The sequence below is a fragment of the Myotis yumanensis genome, unplaced genomic scaffold, assembly GCF_028538775.1.
Source record: "Myotis yumanensis isolate MYYU_CA2020_CCGP unplaced genomic scaffold, mMyoYum1.0.hap1 SCAF_12, whole genome shotgun sequence".
Taxonomy (NCBI): Eukaryota; Metazoa; Chordata; class Mammalia; order Chiroptera; family Vespertilionidae; genus Myotis; species Myotis yumanensis.
Genome location: NW_027223763.1, coordinates 16,994,987 through 17,013,366, shown reverse-complemented (window position 1 = coordinate 17,013,366; position 18,380 = coordinate 16,994,987). Strand labels below are relative to the sequence as shown.

General features: G+C 39.9%; 1 protein-coding gene across 1 annotated transcript in view; it reads left to right on the top strand.

The window, feature by feature from the left end:
- Positions 1–16,833, top strand: part of KIAA1958 (KIAA1958 ortholog) — a 99,380-nt gene extending 82,547 nt beyond the window's left edge. Inside the window, exons 4-5 of the mRNA XM_070430883.1 lie at positions 4,630–4,802; positions 11,780–16,833. Of these exons, the coding sequence (XP_070286984.1) occupies positions 4,630–4,802; positions 11,780–12,586 (980 nt within the window). The 3' untranslated portion in view covers positions 12,587–16,833. The remainder of the gene's footprint in view (positions 1–4,629; positions 4,803–11,779) is intronic.
- Positions 16,834–18,380: the final 1,547 nt, after the last annotated feature.

Below are 18,380 nucleotides of genomic sequence, written 5' to 3'. Positions count from 1 at the left end.
TAATTAAAATTTATAATGTTTTTAAAATGTTAAGGCAATAAGTAAATACTGTGAATAATTCAGCAAATAATAAATATAATAAAATAGGAAATTAAAGTCACAGGAATCTTATTACCCATAAATAACAACTTTTAACACTCTGGTGTTTTATTTCAGAATTTTTAAAGCATGAATGCCCCTTGACCTTTGAACAATGAAGAGGTTAGGAGTGTTGACCCTCCATGCAGTTAAAAATCCGCGTATAGCTTTTGATTCCCCTCAGAATTTAACTACTACTGGCCTACTGTTAATCTACTGATAACATAAACAGTCAATTAACATATATTTTGTATGTAACATGTATTATAGTAAGCTACAGAAAAGAAACTGTTACTTAGGAAATTATAAAGAAGAGAAAGTGCATTTACCACACTATATGTATTTATTGAAAATAATCCATTTATTTGTGGATCCACCCAGTTCAAACCCATGTTGTTCAAGGGTCAATTATACTTTCAAAAATTGTGGTTGCTGTGGCCGGTGTGGCTCAATTGATTATAGCGTCATACCGCGTACCGAAGGGTTGCTGGTTCTATTCACTGAGAGGGCACATATCCAGGTTGAGGGTTCTATCCCCGGTTGGGGTGCCTACGGGAGACAACTGATCAATGTTTCTCCCACATCGATGTTTCTCTCTCCCTCTCCCTGTCCCTCTCTCTAGGATCAATGAAAAACATATCCTCCGGTGAGGATTTAAATTGTAGTCAATGCCCTGACCGGTTTGGCTCAGTGGATAGAGCGTCTGCCTGCGGACTGAAGGGTCCCAGGTTCGATTCCGGTCAGGGGCATGTACCTTGGTTGCGGGCACATCCCCAGTGGTAGGTGTGCAGGAGGTGGCTGATCGATGTTTCTCTCTCATCGATGTTTCTAGCTCTCTATCCCTCTCCCTTCCTCTCTGTAAAAAATCAATAAAATATATTTTTTTTAAAAATTGTAGTCAAACTATATTTACTGTTTTGTACCATTGTAAAAGATCTTTAGCCTTTGAAAATGTGATTATTATATAGCTACATAGTTTTCCATTGCATAGTAGTACCAAAATCTATTTTATAATGCTTTTTTTGAATTGAATTTGTTTTCACTTTTATAAATATGCCTAAAGAACACCAGGGAGCATACCTTTTTATACATATTTCTGATTATGCCTTTAGGATAAATTTCTAAAAGAGGAACTCCTCTTTTATTAAAAAGAACATTTTATTTATTTCATTAAAAAGATCATTTTATTTTTCCTACGTGTATATTTCCAAAGTCCTAGTGATTTTGATAACTTGCATATTGTAAAACTTAGAAGTCCCACAGAGAGATATTAACCAATGTGATGTGTATCCTTCCAAATTTTTTTCTATAGTACTGCAAGTTCCCCCATAGCCTAGTCAACATTAAGAAATGGACCTTTTGTAGTTTTCCCAGTCTGATAAATGCATCTTATTTTGATTATAATATCTGATTATTACTAATGCTTTTTGTTATTTGTATTTCTTCTGTGAATAGTTGCTTCTCATATCCTGGGCCCATTTTCTTGAGTTGTCTTTTTTCAGTTGATTTGTAGGTGCTTTTCATATATACTTTGTCACTTTATGTGTTATAAGGATTATCTCTGAGTCTGGTTATTATCTTTTGAGATGTATTCAAGGCAGAACTTTTGGATTTTTATGTCATCTGATACATTAATCTGTTTTTTATATCTCTAGCCTGTGTCATACTGAGAAAGGCTTTTCTTATACCCAAAATCATGAAAATTGTCTTCCTTATGGAAATAGCTTTTTGAAAAAATTAACTATTTGGAAATGTGTTACTTGTGGTATGAAATAGGAATCTAAATTTGCTTTTGTTTTTTTCTAACTTAATAGCTTATTGTCTCAAAGCACCTACTGAAGAGTCCACCCTTTCCCCGCAATTTCAACTGGAGCCTTTATTATATACTCAATTTGCCTATTTACACATCTTTTCTGGACTCTCTTATGTAGCATTGATTTATTTTTTTTTATCATAATTTACACTTTAAATTATTGCAGTGTTATGGTACATATTTATATCTTTCAGGGCAAGGCCTCCCGGTTATTATTTTCATTTTCTTTTTTATTATTTAAAGTATTACATATGTCTCTTTTTTCCCCAATTGACCCCCCCCCCCCGCCACTCCCACCTCCCAGAACAAGCCCCCACCACCCCAGTGTCCGTGTCCATTGGTTATGACAGTATGCATGCATACAAGTCCTTTGGTTGATCTCTTACCTCCTCCCCCACTCCCCACCCCCACCTTCTCTCTGAGGCTGGACACTGATCAGTGTTTCTTAGTCTCTGGATCTATTTTTGTTCATCAAATTGTGTTGATCATTATATCCCACATATGAATGAGATCATGTGATATTTATCTTTCTCCGACTGGCTCATTTCGCTTAGCATAATGCTCTCCAGGTCCATCCATGCTGTTGCAAATGGCAAAAGTTCCAATGAAAGACCGAGAAACGGGACATAACTAAACACAATATACGATGCTGAATGGGATCCTTTCCCAATACAGAATATTATGGGCCAGTTGGCAAAACTTCATAGGAACAGAGGTTTCCATTTTCAGTGTGCAGTCTGTCCTGTGATTAAAATGAAATTATTTAAGATCACGTCATCACGTAACATAATAATTCAATGTATTATCCTATCTTGCAGTGTCTCTTCTATACTTACGCTGTAATGAAGTGATGGGGACTGGGCTGTGTTGCAAAGAATGCCATTTTTTGTTGTTTTAAAAAAATCTACATAGTGTTTGTCCAAATAAATCAGACTTCATTTTCCTTGCTGAAGGTGAATCTGAGTAAATTGGCGGGGGGGGGGGGGGGGGGGGGGGTGCGGGGGGGCAGCATATACTTTTTATAGGCGGCTAATATTTAAATTGCATTCTTCACTGAGAACGTTATCCCTGGAGTATCTGATTCCAGAGCATGGAGTCAGTGGAACCTAGGTCCAAACCCCGACTCTCACTTGCTAACTCCATGACTTGGGACAGCACAGGGCCTGGCCCAGAGAGTGTATCTCAGTAAATATTGTATGAGTGATGTATGAAGCTATTAAGTGTATGAGGTTTCGTTTCCTTATTTGTAACATAGGTACAGCATTAGGGTTGCTTAGAGCTTACAGATAATTTACATAACTCTTGGCATCTAGTAAAAATTGAGCTAGTGCTAGATATAACAATAATACATTTTATACTAGAATCCTTTCATTAATATCAAGTGAGTCCCAGAAAATACAAGTTATCTCGGTTTATGCGGATGATGAGAGAAATATACCTACATGACTTGGTTGCTACTGAGAGCTTTTCTAGCATTGGAATGCAGCAAGTGTGAGACATACTGAAGGAGAGAATAAGGAAGTTCAGTAGTGTGGGGAAGGATTACGTAGACGTGAGCTTGAATTGGAAATGAAAAAAAGACCACTTTTGATTGGTACAAAGACCATGGGAGATGTCTCAGGCTAAGTGTGGGGAAGGTGTGGTGTGAGTGTCCTGGGTGTAGGCAGATGCCTCAGTGGGAGCCGTGAAAGTTGAGGCAAGTTAGGCAAAGTAAGCCAATTTGCAGATCACCTTGCTAACTGAATTAACTTTTCATTTGCTATTTCTGAGCCTTTAGTAGTTCCTTGTTTGAATATAGAAACATTCTAGAGAAAGAGAACCATTAGATATAAAGTACTAGTTGGCATTGTTTTTACTTTGAGGTGGCCTACCTTGTTTGTTTGTTTGTTTGTTTGTTTGTTTGTTTGTTTTTAGCCAAAGGTCACGATTTGAACAGTTTAATCCTGGTTTTAGTAGATCACAGAGTATGAGGAAGGGCCCACTAATGGTTATGGACTTACCTCTTTGGCAACCAATACTTAGGTGGATACATGGAAGAAAACCAGTTTTCATCTGAAGTCATCTGGCAATTGCAATTTAAGATCTGCTCCCTTTTTCTGAAACCATGTGAGCTTTTCCAGAGTATCCCTGTACCTTCCCCTCAGATTTCTCTCCCTTGCCCTTGAATTCTGATTCTAAGCTAGCTGATGAGTTGTGGAGTCAGGGTTCAGATATCTCTCTCTTTATTAATTTGTGAGAAGAATTAAAGAAATATGCTGACACCGTTTAATTCAAGGCTGCCCAGGATGGCACATAGGACATTTGAGACTATATATCACAGGGAAATGACGGCTCTTCATATGCTGAGGGTGAGGAGAGAGGGACTTGTCTTCTTCTTGCTGTTGTTGTTAATAGAAGTGCTGTTGTTTTTCCAGTGAAATTTTTAGATAGAACATTCTTTGTTTCTCTGCACTCATTCCCCGCCCCCCTTTTTTTATTGGAATGCCTGCATTCGTGCATCAATTAGTGTGTATAGCAAAATTGTTGGGATTAAATGCAAGGTTACTGCATTGATTTCATGCTAGAAATATTGTTCTCTATTATACTTATCCTAATATATGTATACTTGATAGAAATTTCATATTTTGAAAGTGTTATCTCTTAGGAGTTTTCTGTTATTTAGCATGATCCCAAGATATAATTTTCTAAAGAAGGGAATGGCACGTTATTTTAATACCTTCCATTTTTTCTGTTTCTAGCGTATTCTACTAAGCTCAACAAATTTCCTGTATTTAATATTAATGATGACTTGAATGATCTGTGTACCAGTGCAGTAAGCCCAAATACTACCAAAGCCACGCGGTACGCCCTGAATGTGTGGCGCTACTGGTGCATGACCAATGGGCTCAAAGATCACACGGACATCACCAAGGTAAGGAACTCTTGAGTTTACTTCTTTCAGTCAACTTCACTGAGCTTCCACGTGCCAGGCACTGTGCTGAGCATGGTAGGGACCACAGAACAGTTGCTTTCTGCCTGGAGAAACTTTGAAAGAACATAAAATAGAAAGAAACATGTCTATAGTACAAAGCAGAATTTAGTAAGTGTTCTATGAATTTATAGATCAGAAATGCTCCCCCCCAAATCAGTTAAATAAATTAATTTCAACATGGTGACACTAGCAAAAGCATTGATGGTTAAGCTGTATTAATGGTAGAGACGTAGAATTTCAATAGAATTGGATAAAGACAGATGTCTTCTGAGGAAGATTTGGAGGGTTACACTCACTTGCCTATAGCAGAGGCTTCATACATGGAAATGCTGGGCTATAAAACTAGATTTTAATAACCCTAGCTATAACCTTGTGACTATTGGGAAATCACTGAAGTTTTGTTTTGCTTTTGTTTGAAAGGAGAGATTTTATTTGAAGGATTATTGCAGGGGCAGTGGGGAAGGGACTATTGTAATAGGGAGAATCTCTTACCATAAGAGTCTTAAGTGTCAAGGTTTAGGCAAAAGGGAAACCATTGAAGGTTTTTGAGTGGGAAGAAACATAATGAAAGCGCCATTTTAGAGAAATTAATTGGAAATGATGAACAAAAATGTAGTTAATATCTTTGGTCCTCATTTTCTTTTCCCCAGTGATAAAATGAGTTCTGAAAATCTCTTCCAACTTGAAATGTTTGGGGTTTGTGACTGGCAGGAAAAATCCTTGGACAGGTAGAGACAGAAGACAAAGATGTTGTATTTTTATTTGGATCTATTGAGTGTACATCAGACAGATGTCCAGATGGACATGTCCAATAAGCAGTTGGGAATCTGGGATTTCTAACATGGGGGAAATGTTAAATCTAGAAGGATAGATTTAAAGGTCTTGCAAATAGAGGTTATAATTGAAGTTCAAGGGCAGGTGACATCCCCAAGTTTGGGTGATGTAGGGCAGCGGTCGCCAAGCGGTGGTCCGCGGACCACTGGTGGTCCGTGAGGTCTGAAAGGTTGGCGGCCGCTGATGTAGGGCACCAGCAAGAGATGAATAGGAAACCCAGGTTTCTGCTTCTGACAGCACGGTGCACTAGACACAGCAGGGGGCCTTCGTGCTGAACCTGCAGAGAAATAGGGCACCATCACAGTGCCAACAAAAAGGACAGCTGAGAGGGGAGCAGTGAGCAGTAAGCACATCTGAAAGGCAGGGCTCTACCTGAGGGCATATGTTGACAACATTATTAAGGAAGAGAAGAGACAGGTAGGTGAACTGAAGAATCCTTGCTTGAAGAGAGGACCCTGAAAGGGGCTAGAGAAGTTCTAGGTGAGCAGCATACCCTGGCTCCTCACAGAGTTATATGGTAATAATCTTTGAAGGGAAATGTTAAAAAAAAAAATCACAAGCCACTCAAGGAAAACAAACAACAGATTTAGACATCCAGGATTTTAGATAATAGATTATAGGCTCAGAATGGATGAAATGTTTATAGAAATGAACAGAATTATAGTTGACCCTTGAACAACATCGGGGTTAGGGGTGCCGACCCCTGCAGAGTTGAAATCTGCATGTGTGGATTCCCAACTGTGGATCAAAAATAAATACTGTATAAAAATGTACAAGCAATAACAAACTAATCAAAATGAGCAGATTTGAAAATAAATTGAAATTTCCACTGCGGTCAGAAGGGAATGAAAAGATCTATATTTATCCTCCTGCTGTGACAATTAGAAAACTGGGCCCAGTGTATGAAACAACCCTTTTCAGACGTGACAGGTAGCACAGGACTTGATCCCTAAGAGAAAGGTAACAAATGAGATGAGTGCTACCAGGTCTCAGGCTTTCTGCCTGGAGGCAGTTTCTGAGCTGCAGTGAAGGGAGGGGAACCCAAGCAGAGCCTGGGAATAAATCTTGTTGAGTTGAGGGGAGACAGGGACCAGGGTCCAGGGAGGTCAAGGACATGAGGATACTAGAAAGAAGTTCCAACATCCATTGAAAAGTATGACAAACCCAGAATTCAACAATTTCTAGCATCCAACCAAATATTACCACTCGTAGGAAGAAGTAGGAACATGTGACCCATGCCCAGGAGAGAAATCAGTTCTATCTTTCACTTCTGGCCAATTTGGAGAGCCAGATTTATCCTCCTGCCTGAAACAACCAAAATGCAGACATGGATTTTAGAGTTAGCAGACAAGGGCATTGAACAGTTATTATAAAGAAGATAAGCAAACGGCCAGGAAGCACATGAAAAGATGCTCGGCTTCATTAGACATCAGGGAGATAAATGCAAATCAAAAGCACATGAGATTCCACTTCACATCCAGTAGGAAGGAAGGACTGGAATTTTAAAAAGATGCAACAGAAGCTAACATGTGTTGATGAGGATGTAGAGAAACTGAATCCTTATACACTTCTGGTGGGAATGTAAAATAATGCAGCCTCTTTGGAAACAGTCTTGAAGTTCCCCAAAAGTTAAATATATAGTTACTCTGTCACCCAGCAATTCCACTCCTAGGCCAATACCCAAAATATGGAAAACATAGATTATACAAAAACTTGTACATAAATATTCATTATAGCATTATTTACAATAGCCAAAATGTAGAAACAACCCAAAAGTCAGATGAATGAATAAACAAAATGTGGCCTATCCATACAATGGAATTTTATTTAGCAATAAAAAGAAATGAAGTACTGATACATGCTACAATGTGGATGAACCTTGAAAACATTATGCTAAGTGAAATAAGCCAGACACAAAAGGACAGATATATATGATTCCATTTATGTAAGGTACCTGGAATAGGTAAATTCATAGAGATGGAAAGTAGAATGGAGATTACCAGGGGCTGGAGGGAGGAGGAAAAGTGGGATTATTGTTTAATGAGTACAGTTTCTATTTGTAATGATAAAAAAAAGGTCTGGAAATGAATAGTGGTGACGGTTATACAACATTGTCAGTGTACTTAATGCCACTGAATTTTACACTTGTAAATGTTTAAGATTGAAAACATATACATAATACATATATATGTGTATTATGACAATTAAAAAAAATAAATAAAATGTAACTTTCACCTTTAAATTCACCTGTTCTCAGAGACCCCCATTTTTGGTTCTTCATCCTCACTTACCTTAACCTTTTCTAGACCAGAGGTCAGTGAAGTGCTATGAGGACAGTTGTCTATTACTGGGACACTTCCTATTTCCATGCAGGAATCCATGAAAAGGGTTTCATTTCTCCATACCCTCCATGGCTTAGATAACGTATGCATCCCAGGTGATGACAATGTTCAGTAGAGTGCACCTACCACCACTTCTTTAGGTACTAGTATTTCTTCACTTCCCCTGTGTTATCTAGAATATGGTGAAGAAGAAGATGTATTTCAGTCTTCTGTAATCTACTCACATGGGTCACTGAAATATTTTTAATAATAAATGCTTAAGAAAGAGGTCAATATCTTAGAGAATTTATCCAATATTTATTTAAAAGAAAGAACTGAGGCAGCCTGGCCCATATTCTTTAATCTCACTTTCTTGGTCTCAATGCAAGATATTTTTAGTCTAGATGTGTCTTTAAAGATGGATGTAACTGGCAGTAGACAAAGTAGGTAACACCTCTTGGTCATGATTTGGAAGCTGGTGAGCCTCAAATTTGTTTAAGAAAGAAAGCAAGGAATCTGATGAGACTTCAAAATATCATCTATATAAATAGAGTATACACTGTCATTCTCATTCTATGATCATTCTTTGATCTTCTCTGAGTATTTAATTTAGTATTTTTTTAATACAGATGTGACCCAATCCTCATTGATCCATCTCCCTCAAGGTTACTATGTCATTGATTTCTATATTCCTTAAACTCACTCAGAAAATAGAGCACCTTGAAGCTCAGTACCTATCTTTCTGAATAAAGTAAAATTTGGTAACTGCAGAAGCAAAGTCATTTTGTTTACCATTGGAGTGATGTAGTTCATAGGCATTTCTCCACTTCATCCTCCTAGACAAGATTATCACAAAGGGAAGTTTCTCCTAAAAGTAACTCTTGCTTTTTACTTGTCTTATAACTCTGTCAAGTTTCAAGGTTTGCTGTGTAGTTCCAGAATTTTGGAATTTGCCTAACATGTCAGTTTTTGGGGGTTTTTTTCTTATTTTGTTCTTTACCATCTGAAGTCATCAGCCCCATGACTGAGCTCTTTTTGTTTTTCATTTTTACATCAAGGGAGCCAAATTTATAATCCAGGGTGAACTTTTGAGATGGTAAATCTATTCACAGTGGTTCTTGCAACGTCTTTATAACAAATTGAAGACCTTGGTAATCTGGCAGAATAATCCCCAACCAAAACTCAGTCCAAGAAAACTAAGGAGGCAGCCAACACAGGCCAGAATGAATGGTTTCTTGTGTGCCAATAATATAAATTTTGTGATTTGACATTTCTTCAAGAATTGCTTTTGCTGTGATTTTACTTTGAAACTTGTGGTATTCAAAGGACTTGTATGCATGCATATAAGCATAACCAATGGACACAGACACTAAGGGGGTGAGGGCATGAGCAGGGGTGGGGCAATGGGGATAAGGACACATATGTAATCAGTAAAGAATTTTTAAAAAAGAAAGAAACTTGTGGTATTCTGTGTAAGTCAGAAAAATGTTCTGCATGATAAGTCACCTTGGTTCTCCTGACTCCAAGGTTAATTCATTGATTTAACCCATGTCCATTGGGCATCAGTGATATAGTTCAGGCCTTCCAGTATGTAATGAAGACCCAGTCATGTATAAGATGCAGTGGACTTTCGGTCCACTCTGAGACATAGACATATAAATAGATAAAAGTTTGTGCAATATGGAGAGAGCCATAATAAAATTTAACTGCCATGGGATCCCAGGTGAGATAGGAACTTTGCTTAGGGAAGCTGGAGAGCCTTTATCTAGACAGCAGAATTTGTGCTAGATCTGAAATAATGCATTGAAATTTTCCCAAATAGGGAAAGTTAGTAGAAAATGCATTCTAGGCAGAGGAGGTAGCATGTGCAAAGAAATAGATGCAGGAAAGGGCGTTGTAGTTTCTATCAATGACGCAAAGTTCAGGGAGGCTAGAAATAGAACACAAAGAGAACAGATGAGGAGGCTGGAGAGATACGGTATGTACCAGCTACTTATCGCTGCATAACAAACCACCCCAAAACTTAGTGGTATAACACAACACTCATTTTACTTGCTCATGATTCTACAGGTTGTGCTCAGCTGGGTGGTTCTTCTAGTGGGTTCAGTTGGGGTACACATGTGGGTGCAGTCATCTGACATTAGAAGACAGACAGCTTGTCTCCGCTTCACATGTTCTCATGGTCTAACAGGGCTTTCTCACAAGGCAGCATCATACTAAGATGATGAAAGCAGAACTTGTAAGAACCTGTAGGACAAAACCAGATGAAAGTGGAATCTCTTGAGGCCTAGGCTTAAAATTCACACATTGTCACATGTTACATTTTATTGATCAGAATAAGTCACAGCCAGCCCAGGTTCCAAGGGCGGGAAAATAGATTCTACCTCTTGATGGGAGGAACAGCAAAGTCACGTTGCCAAGGGGTATAGGAATAGGGAGGGGGTGAGTTATTGTGGCTATTTTTACAGATAATCTACCACAGAGTGGAGCCAGATTGTGAAGACTTGCAGACAAGGTAAACAGTTTGGAATTTATCCTAAGGACAACAAGAAGCTATCAGAATTTGTTTTGTTAAGTGAGAAGGTAATAAATAAGATTTTCTGCTCAAACTTCTTATTTAGGAGCCATTTCTCTCCTATAATTCCCATGGTTATTGCAGAAGCCATCATGTTAGTACAGTAGCCCATTTTTTGGTCAGTTGTTTGGATCAAGAGTGGGCCAATCAGAAGCCTTCCCTTGGGTTTTTTTCTTTTCTACTGATAATGAGAGTTGATCTCTTGCCAATACCTGAAGTCATCAGATGTAAACCAAATACATTTTTCTTATCTGTGGAACAGATATTGATATCAAAACCCTGTAGATCATTGATCCAGAGACACTTGCAAACCTATCCTGATAAATTCAAGTGACAATTCAAGGATTATTAACTGGTCATATGGGTCATCTCTCCCTACAGCACCATGTTTAGGGCCAGCAGTACCAAATATTATGTGCAGATATCAAGGAAATTAATGTTGGAATGATTCAGAGTTTGACAAGTTTAGTTCAGCAATTCTTTAGAGAGGATGGTTGCATTTTTTAAAAACAATATTAACATGTTTCTTTTATTGTAAAAATGAATTATTAAATCTCCAGTGCATCTATTAACAAGAAGTTTGTGGGGGTTTTAAATCTTTAGTGTTGAAAGTATTACATGTGTCCCTTTTTCTCCCATTGACCCCTTGTAGTCTGCCCCCACCCCAGGCCTCCACCCCTCTATTGTCTGTGTCCATGGGTTATGTATATACGTATACCGGTTCTTTGGTTGATCTCTTCCCACCCACCCACCCTGGATGGTTGAATTTTATTGAAGGGGAGGGAAGGAAAGGATTTGCTAGAAAAGAGAAGAAAGGGCTTTCCAGAGAGGAATAGTGAAAGTTATAAAGGCCAATAGTAACAATATCATGTGTGTGTGTTCATTACTGTTTATAAACCCTTTCGAGTCCACTGCTTTAAGCATTGTAGTAATTCTTTGAGAAGGTGTTGATCATCATGTCCCATTTTACAGCTTGGAACACTGAGGTTTAAAGAGGTAAAGTGGAGCCAAGTATGGAAGCTAGATCTTTCAGCTTGAAGTTCACTGTTCTTTCCACTATGTCATGCATCAACTCTTTAGAGGTCTTGTCTAAAGTACCGCCCCTGGTGAGGGGTAGGAGCAGGAAGGAGGGGTCTGGCTCTCTGGGTGTCCTCAAATGTGTAACCTCCGTGTTTGTCTCATTTGAGATCCCTGCAGTGAAGTTGAACGAGCTGCTTGAGAACTTTTACGTCACCGTTAAGAAGAGCGACGGCTCGGACTTCCTGGCCACCTCGCTCCATGCCATCCGCCGGGGCCTGGACCGCATCCTGAAGAATGCAGGTGTGGGCTTTTCCATCACCAGCAGCACCTTCAGTTCTTCCACCAAGAAACTCAAGGAGAAGCTGTGGGTCCTGAGTAAGGCAGGGATGTCAGGGGCCCGTTCTCGCAATATCATCTACTTCTCCCTCTCCGACGAGGAGGAGATGTGGCAGGCGGGGTGCCTAGGGGATGACAGCCCCATCACTCTCCTGTCCACTGTGGTCAAGTACAACAGCCAATACCTGAACATGCGGACCCTGCAGGAGCATGCAGACCTGATGTACGGCGACATCGAGCTGCTCAAAGACCCACAAAACCAGCCCTATTTTGCCCGGACGGACAATGTCAAGCGGGAGAGTCGGAGTGCTTCCACTCGAATATGTCACGGGAAAATCTACCACGAGCATTCCAGGGGGCACAAACAGTGTCCTTACTGCCTGCTCTACAAGTACATGTACATCCACCGGCCTCCCACCCAGATGGAGGCCAAGTCCCCTTTCTACCTTACCGCCAGGAAGGAGGCTGTCGACATGGGCAGCGTGTGGTATGAGGAGCAGAGGATGGGACTTCGGTCTCTTCGGGGAATTGTCCCAAACTTAGCCAAGAAGGTCAAGCTGGAAAACTGTGAGAACTTCACCTTCGTCTCATTTACTCAGGTCTCCAGGAGGCTTGGCTCCCACAGCTGCTGCCAGTGAGCCTGCCCTGGGTCCGGGCCACTGCCATGGGGCAGCCGGGGATGACCGTGACCTCATGGCCGGACTGGCCTCTGTCAGTGTGACCTGCTGTTTCTTTGACTTTGGATTTTTTTTTAACTGAAAGTAGATGATTCTGAATACTTAGGATGTTTCATCCAAATGTGTGTCACCTTTGTTAAATTATGGAATCTAATACAATGTGTAATTGCTACATACACAGGAGCAAGGATGTTCATTTTTTCTAGTGCCTTTTTTAGCACAGATTTTCTAAGAAAAAAAAAGAAGAAGAAGAAGAAAACTTTAGTGATTTTTTCCCCAAAAATCCCAGTAGCCTAGTAGCTTTAGAATGTTTTGAAGACTATATATGCTTTGTTCAATTACACTCACAAAAAGAACCAGAAGGAGAGGCAGACATTCACTATTTCCAGAAGAAAAATTGCACTTGACACTCCTCCTTATATTGTGTTGATGGATAACCGAGCTCTGCAGATTAAGCAGCCTTGCTTGGTGGAAGGTGGTGGAGACGCACTGGGCCTTGCTCTCAGCACTGGGAGGAGCTTCCCTCTGCATCGGCGAAGACAGTTTCGTGGGAAAAGATGAATGCGCCAGAAGCTGCTTGTGGGAGCAAGGTTTCCAGTAAACTAGACGGTGTGTACCATATTGTTATGCCAGTAGTAAAAGAAGTGGCTTGGAAAAGCAATCTGTGATCAAAATGTGAAAACCTCCTGAAGCAGAAGTGCCTATGTCCTATTTCTCAGCACCACGTGAAAGCTCTTTTCACTTGAATATTTTTTAGAGTTTATTTTTTTTCCTTTAATCTGTTCTTTGTGTCACACCGTTGTTCTGTCAGCACATAGCACTGGATCTGTAAAAGAACTAAAGGTAATGTTGAGGCTGAGCCAGGAAAACCCAACCAAACGAGCTGCAAAGGGAACAGATTGGGAAATGTGTTGTGCTTTGATATATTTTGGTCAACGTATGACTTTTTCAGCCACAGTAGGTATCATCATTTTAGGTTGGCACCAGTGTTGGGGACATAGTGCTATAGGCAGCCGACCAGGTAAGCAAACCCAGCAGTAAGGACCTAGTTGTAAAAATCCAAGCATGATGATAGGGTTTTAGTTTAAAACCATTTCACTCAGGTAAAATCCAACCTGACCCCTTGTGATGGAAACATCAGCAGAATTTTCTAACAACTACTCTGAACGAGAAGTAGACAAGGAGCCCAAAGAGTGCTAATTAATAATAATAATTTCCTGGGGTCTTTATTTTGTATCTGAGGTAGGACTGCTACAGCTTTGTACCATTGTATTCCTTGTGTGTGCTTTCTAATTCAAAATTAAAATTCCAGTATAAGTTGAAAGAGCAGGAGTCCTAAAATCAGCCCTATTTCTTTTTCAAAATCTTATTTTATTATTTATTTTAATTAATTGTTTTTAAAAAACATTCACTGGTCTCTGAAATATGTAATGCTTCCGTTCCCAGAGAAGACTCAACCAATGCTGCCTTAACGGTTAACGTTGTTCCCTTTTAGTTCCTGCACATTTGTAATGTTGTTAAAACTAGTTGCTCTTTCCTGAATATAGTTTCGTTTTGGTATGTCTCCATCTGTATCTGAATAGCAGGTAACATTTAAAACTCAGTGTTATGACGTGGTAGTGCATACTGTTCTAGTATGGTTTCCTATAGTGATTTTAGGGTTTTGATTAAAAAGAGACACAAAGCTTTAGGTACAGTTTCCTTTCGCTTGCTAAGCACCCAAAGGATATTTTGTTTGTGGAAAGCAGATGGTCATTTTTTTTTCTTGTCAGTTCTGCACTTAAACAGAAATAGAACCCGTGTGAATTATTGGTCAGAGCCTGCAGCCTAATTAAATAAAACCTCCATTTGTATTTTAAATAGATTCAAGAAGAAATTGCCATTAGAATCCCTGGGATCTCGTCAGATTTGACATTCCCAGAAGTAGCAATAACTGATCCAGAGGTTGAAATCTTTCTGTTGACAGTGGCTTTTCATCAGCTGAATAACCATCTCTGCCTCAAATTTGTTACTTATTACCCATTTGATGTCGTGTAAATCCCCGAGTTCTGAAGTGAGTGATTATAATAAGTAAAAAAAAAAATCAGGAGGTGGAATCGTCAGCGATAGCTGATGGAATGAAAGAACTGTGTGAGCATCTTGAATGCCGTTTATGTTATGATGTGCCTCCTTGGGGAGTAGGAGTGAGAAAGAAAACACATTTATCAAGTGCTGTTCTGTGCCACCCATTGTACTGGGTCCTTTGTCTACTTTGTAACTGTGTGGAGATGTGCCTGTTTGTATGCACACACACACTTAGTAAACCTCCTAAAATGGTAAAGCACCTATCCATCTACATGCCTGTGCCCGTCCTCGGAGGCGCTGAAGGGGGGCATGGTGGCTCGTTCTAAGGCTGTGGTTCTCTTTCCAGCCCACTCTACACCATGCCCACCGGGGACACCATGATTTCCTGCTCTACCCCTAAGCCGGGAACAAGGGGAATCCCAAGAGAAGGAAGTAGGGGAAGTTAAGAGTGTCCCCCCACCCTCCTTGTCTTTAGTTCTTTTTGTTTGTATGTTTGTTGTTGCTCAAAAGTGAGAATGAATATCAGGAATTTGCAAGTCCACCTAGACACGAGTTGCCTCTGGCTCTGCATCAGGGATGGTGGTGCTGTGGGTGTTACAAGAGACCGATGGAGTCCCTTGGGTGAGCGCTTGCCCTCAGCACCTCTGCATCTGCTCCAAAGTGAGCCCTGCTTACTCGGCACCTCCTCCCAGAATCCATCAGGTCTCCCCTGGGAAGATTATTCTGCCAGAGATAATAGGGCGTCAGCTGGAAGGGTATGATTCAATGAAATAGAAAGCGTTTAGCACAGCACTAGGCACATGGTAAGCATGCAATAAATATTAGCTATTTTAGTTACAGCTTTTGGTAATAGTAATAACTGTTATTATTATTCAACTGATCTGCATTGCGCCGCTTATTTCTTCCATTGTGGAGATTCTCTCCTTCAAACCGTTGAACCTGAAGAAGCAACCAGGCCTTATAGTCTGGTCACATTTATGCCCATCAATTCTACCTCCGACACAGCCACGCCCTGATACCTCAGATAATGAGCAAAAATAAGTGAAGAATGGCGAAATGTTAAGAGGCTTTTTATATGACAGATTTTCCATGTTTAGTGTGTTTGCAAAGTTAACCAAAGTTGTGAAAGAAGTAGTCTCCTTGGTCATGTGGCATTTTCCCGCCTGGCTTGGATTATGCATAGGCTGTGTTCCTCTCCCTGACTGATTCAATGGTGTTTGAAGAAACGTGGGACATTGTTACCTTGATTTTGATTTTGATTCAGCCTTATTAAAAGCATCACGCACCATTCCACTCCCTCAGCGTGTTCTTAGGGAGGATCTGGACAAAATAATCCCCTCGGAGAAGCGGGAGCCTCTTGTAGTAGGAAGATGACTAGGCTGGTAACCCCTTCACTACTCACTCGGCGAGTGCTGGTCTCCCTCTCCTCGGCTCATTGGAGTGGACCATCCCCAAAGTGAATAATGTCACCCTTCTGCAGTTCTGCAAAACCGTATCAGTAGGAAGGGGCAAAACTAGGAAGCAAAATTCCTAATTCCTCAAGGTCATAGAGTGAATCTCTAAGTGAGTGCTTCTCGCTAGACTGGAATGCTTTCTTTAGGAATAACAGTTTTCTTGAATTTTCATGTTTCACAATGTCTAAAATTATTTTGCTATCTTTAGGCAGCAGACTGTTGAATATTTTTCGGTTTAGGCTAACACTGACCACATGCTACTACTTAAATAAAGTAAACAATGTTGATTATACTTATCCAGCATGCATCACTGTGCTTTTATTGAAATCTGGATTGCTAAACAGTTTCGAGCTGGTAACCAGTTAACTTTAGGCATCAATAAATGCGAAAATGAAGACCTCCAAGAAGAATTACCTCATTTTCTTTTTTAAAAAAATATATTTTATTGATTTTTCACAGAGAGGAAAGGAGAGGGATAGAAAGCCAGAAAAATCGATCAGCTGCCTCCTGCACACTCCCTAATGGGGACGTGCCCGCAACCAAAGTACATGCCCTTGACCGGAATCGAACCCGGGACCCTTGAGTCCGTAGGCTGACACTCTATCTACTGAGCCAAACCGGTTAGGGCTACCTCATTTTCTTCATACGAGCTGCCATTTAGTCTAAGTTAAGGCCCATTCATATTTAGAAGCTGTTAACATATAGCCCTAAACAGAAGAATACATTAAAAGTTTCAAAGGCAGCCCTAGCCGGTTTGGTTCAGTGGATAGAGTATCAGCCTGTGGACTGAAGGGTCCCAGGTTCGATTCTGGTCAAGGGTACATACCTTGGTTGTAGATTCCTCCCCAGCCCAGGCCCTGGTCAGGAGGCAACCGATCGATGTGTTTCTCTCACATTGATGTTCCTCTCTGTCTTTCCCTTTCTCTCCACTCTGTCTAAAAAAGATCAATGGAAAATTATCCTTGGGGGAGGAGTAGCAAAACACACAAAAAAAGTTTCAAGTTCATATATGTCTTTAAATGCTTTTGCTTTCGGGGTGGATTTCTAATGCTCTATATTAAAAGAGAAACATTCACCTGTTTAGGCCATGATCTTAGGTAAAAATCTTTGTTGTATTTTCCTGTATCGAATAACCACCTTAGCAAAAACATGAGCAGAGGGAGAAGTTGGTGGTGACCTGAGGCCAAGTTCCCTTTCTTAGGGGAGAGGAGGTTTTGGGATAAGCTAATTTATCTCTGGAGATTATATACTCTGTATTTATATATTCTGACATCACAGGATTTCCCACAATTCCTTTGAGGGAGGCTACCCATCCTTCTGGCAAAGTTTGCCTGTTATGATGATTTTGAGAACTTCTAGTTCTTACTGTCCAAGAAATCCAGAGAAGTTCCACATGTTTAGCTGTTGGTCAGAATCAGATTTTTATGCTCAATTAAAGTGCTTTATTATTTATCAAATGCAGCTCATATGGGAGTTAAGAATTTCAGGATATATTGATTAAAACCAAAAAAAAAGGGTCACTGGATTATGGGTCAGCGTATTAGTGCTTCCATTACTATTAATAGCAACTAGGTTAGTCCCTTTCCCCCACTGAGAAGAGAATGGGCTCCTAAGTATTTTAAGATCAGTAGAACTGATTGGATTCCTTTGTATTTAACTACAGTTAATATTGCCATTTGTTCAAAAGAGTTTCTAGAAGGTTCAGATTTGACCAACACGATGCTCTCTTACAGCTGCCTCACATTCTCATTTAATTCTCACATCTGCTATGCAAAGTAGGTCTAATGGTCCCCATTTTACTTATTGAGAAACCAAGGCTCAGAGAAGTGAAGTATATTTCCCAAAGCGTCATAGGTTAATAAGCTGGAGAACTTAAGTTTGAACCCAGGTCTTCTGACTCCAAATCCAGTGCTCAATCCACGGGACAAAACGCCTTCTTCAGGCCCACAGAAGTCCATGTATCACAGAGCTTTTAAAAAATTAAACACAATTTGTATTTGTTTGAGAAATATTTTATTAAGCCATACCATGTCACACCTTATATGTACCGTCTTGCTAATCAGTTGATCACATGGCACAATTCAGTAGTTCCTGGAAAGCATTATGAAGGAGAATAACATTTCCTACCTACTGAGAACCTTGTCTTTATCCAATAGATACTTCTTTAACCTTTATCTACATAGAAGTGCAGGTGGTTATGCCAATTTATTCTAAGAAAAGTCACATAATTTACAAAC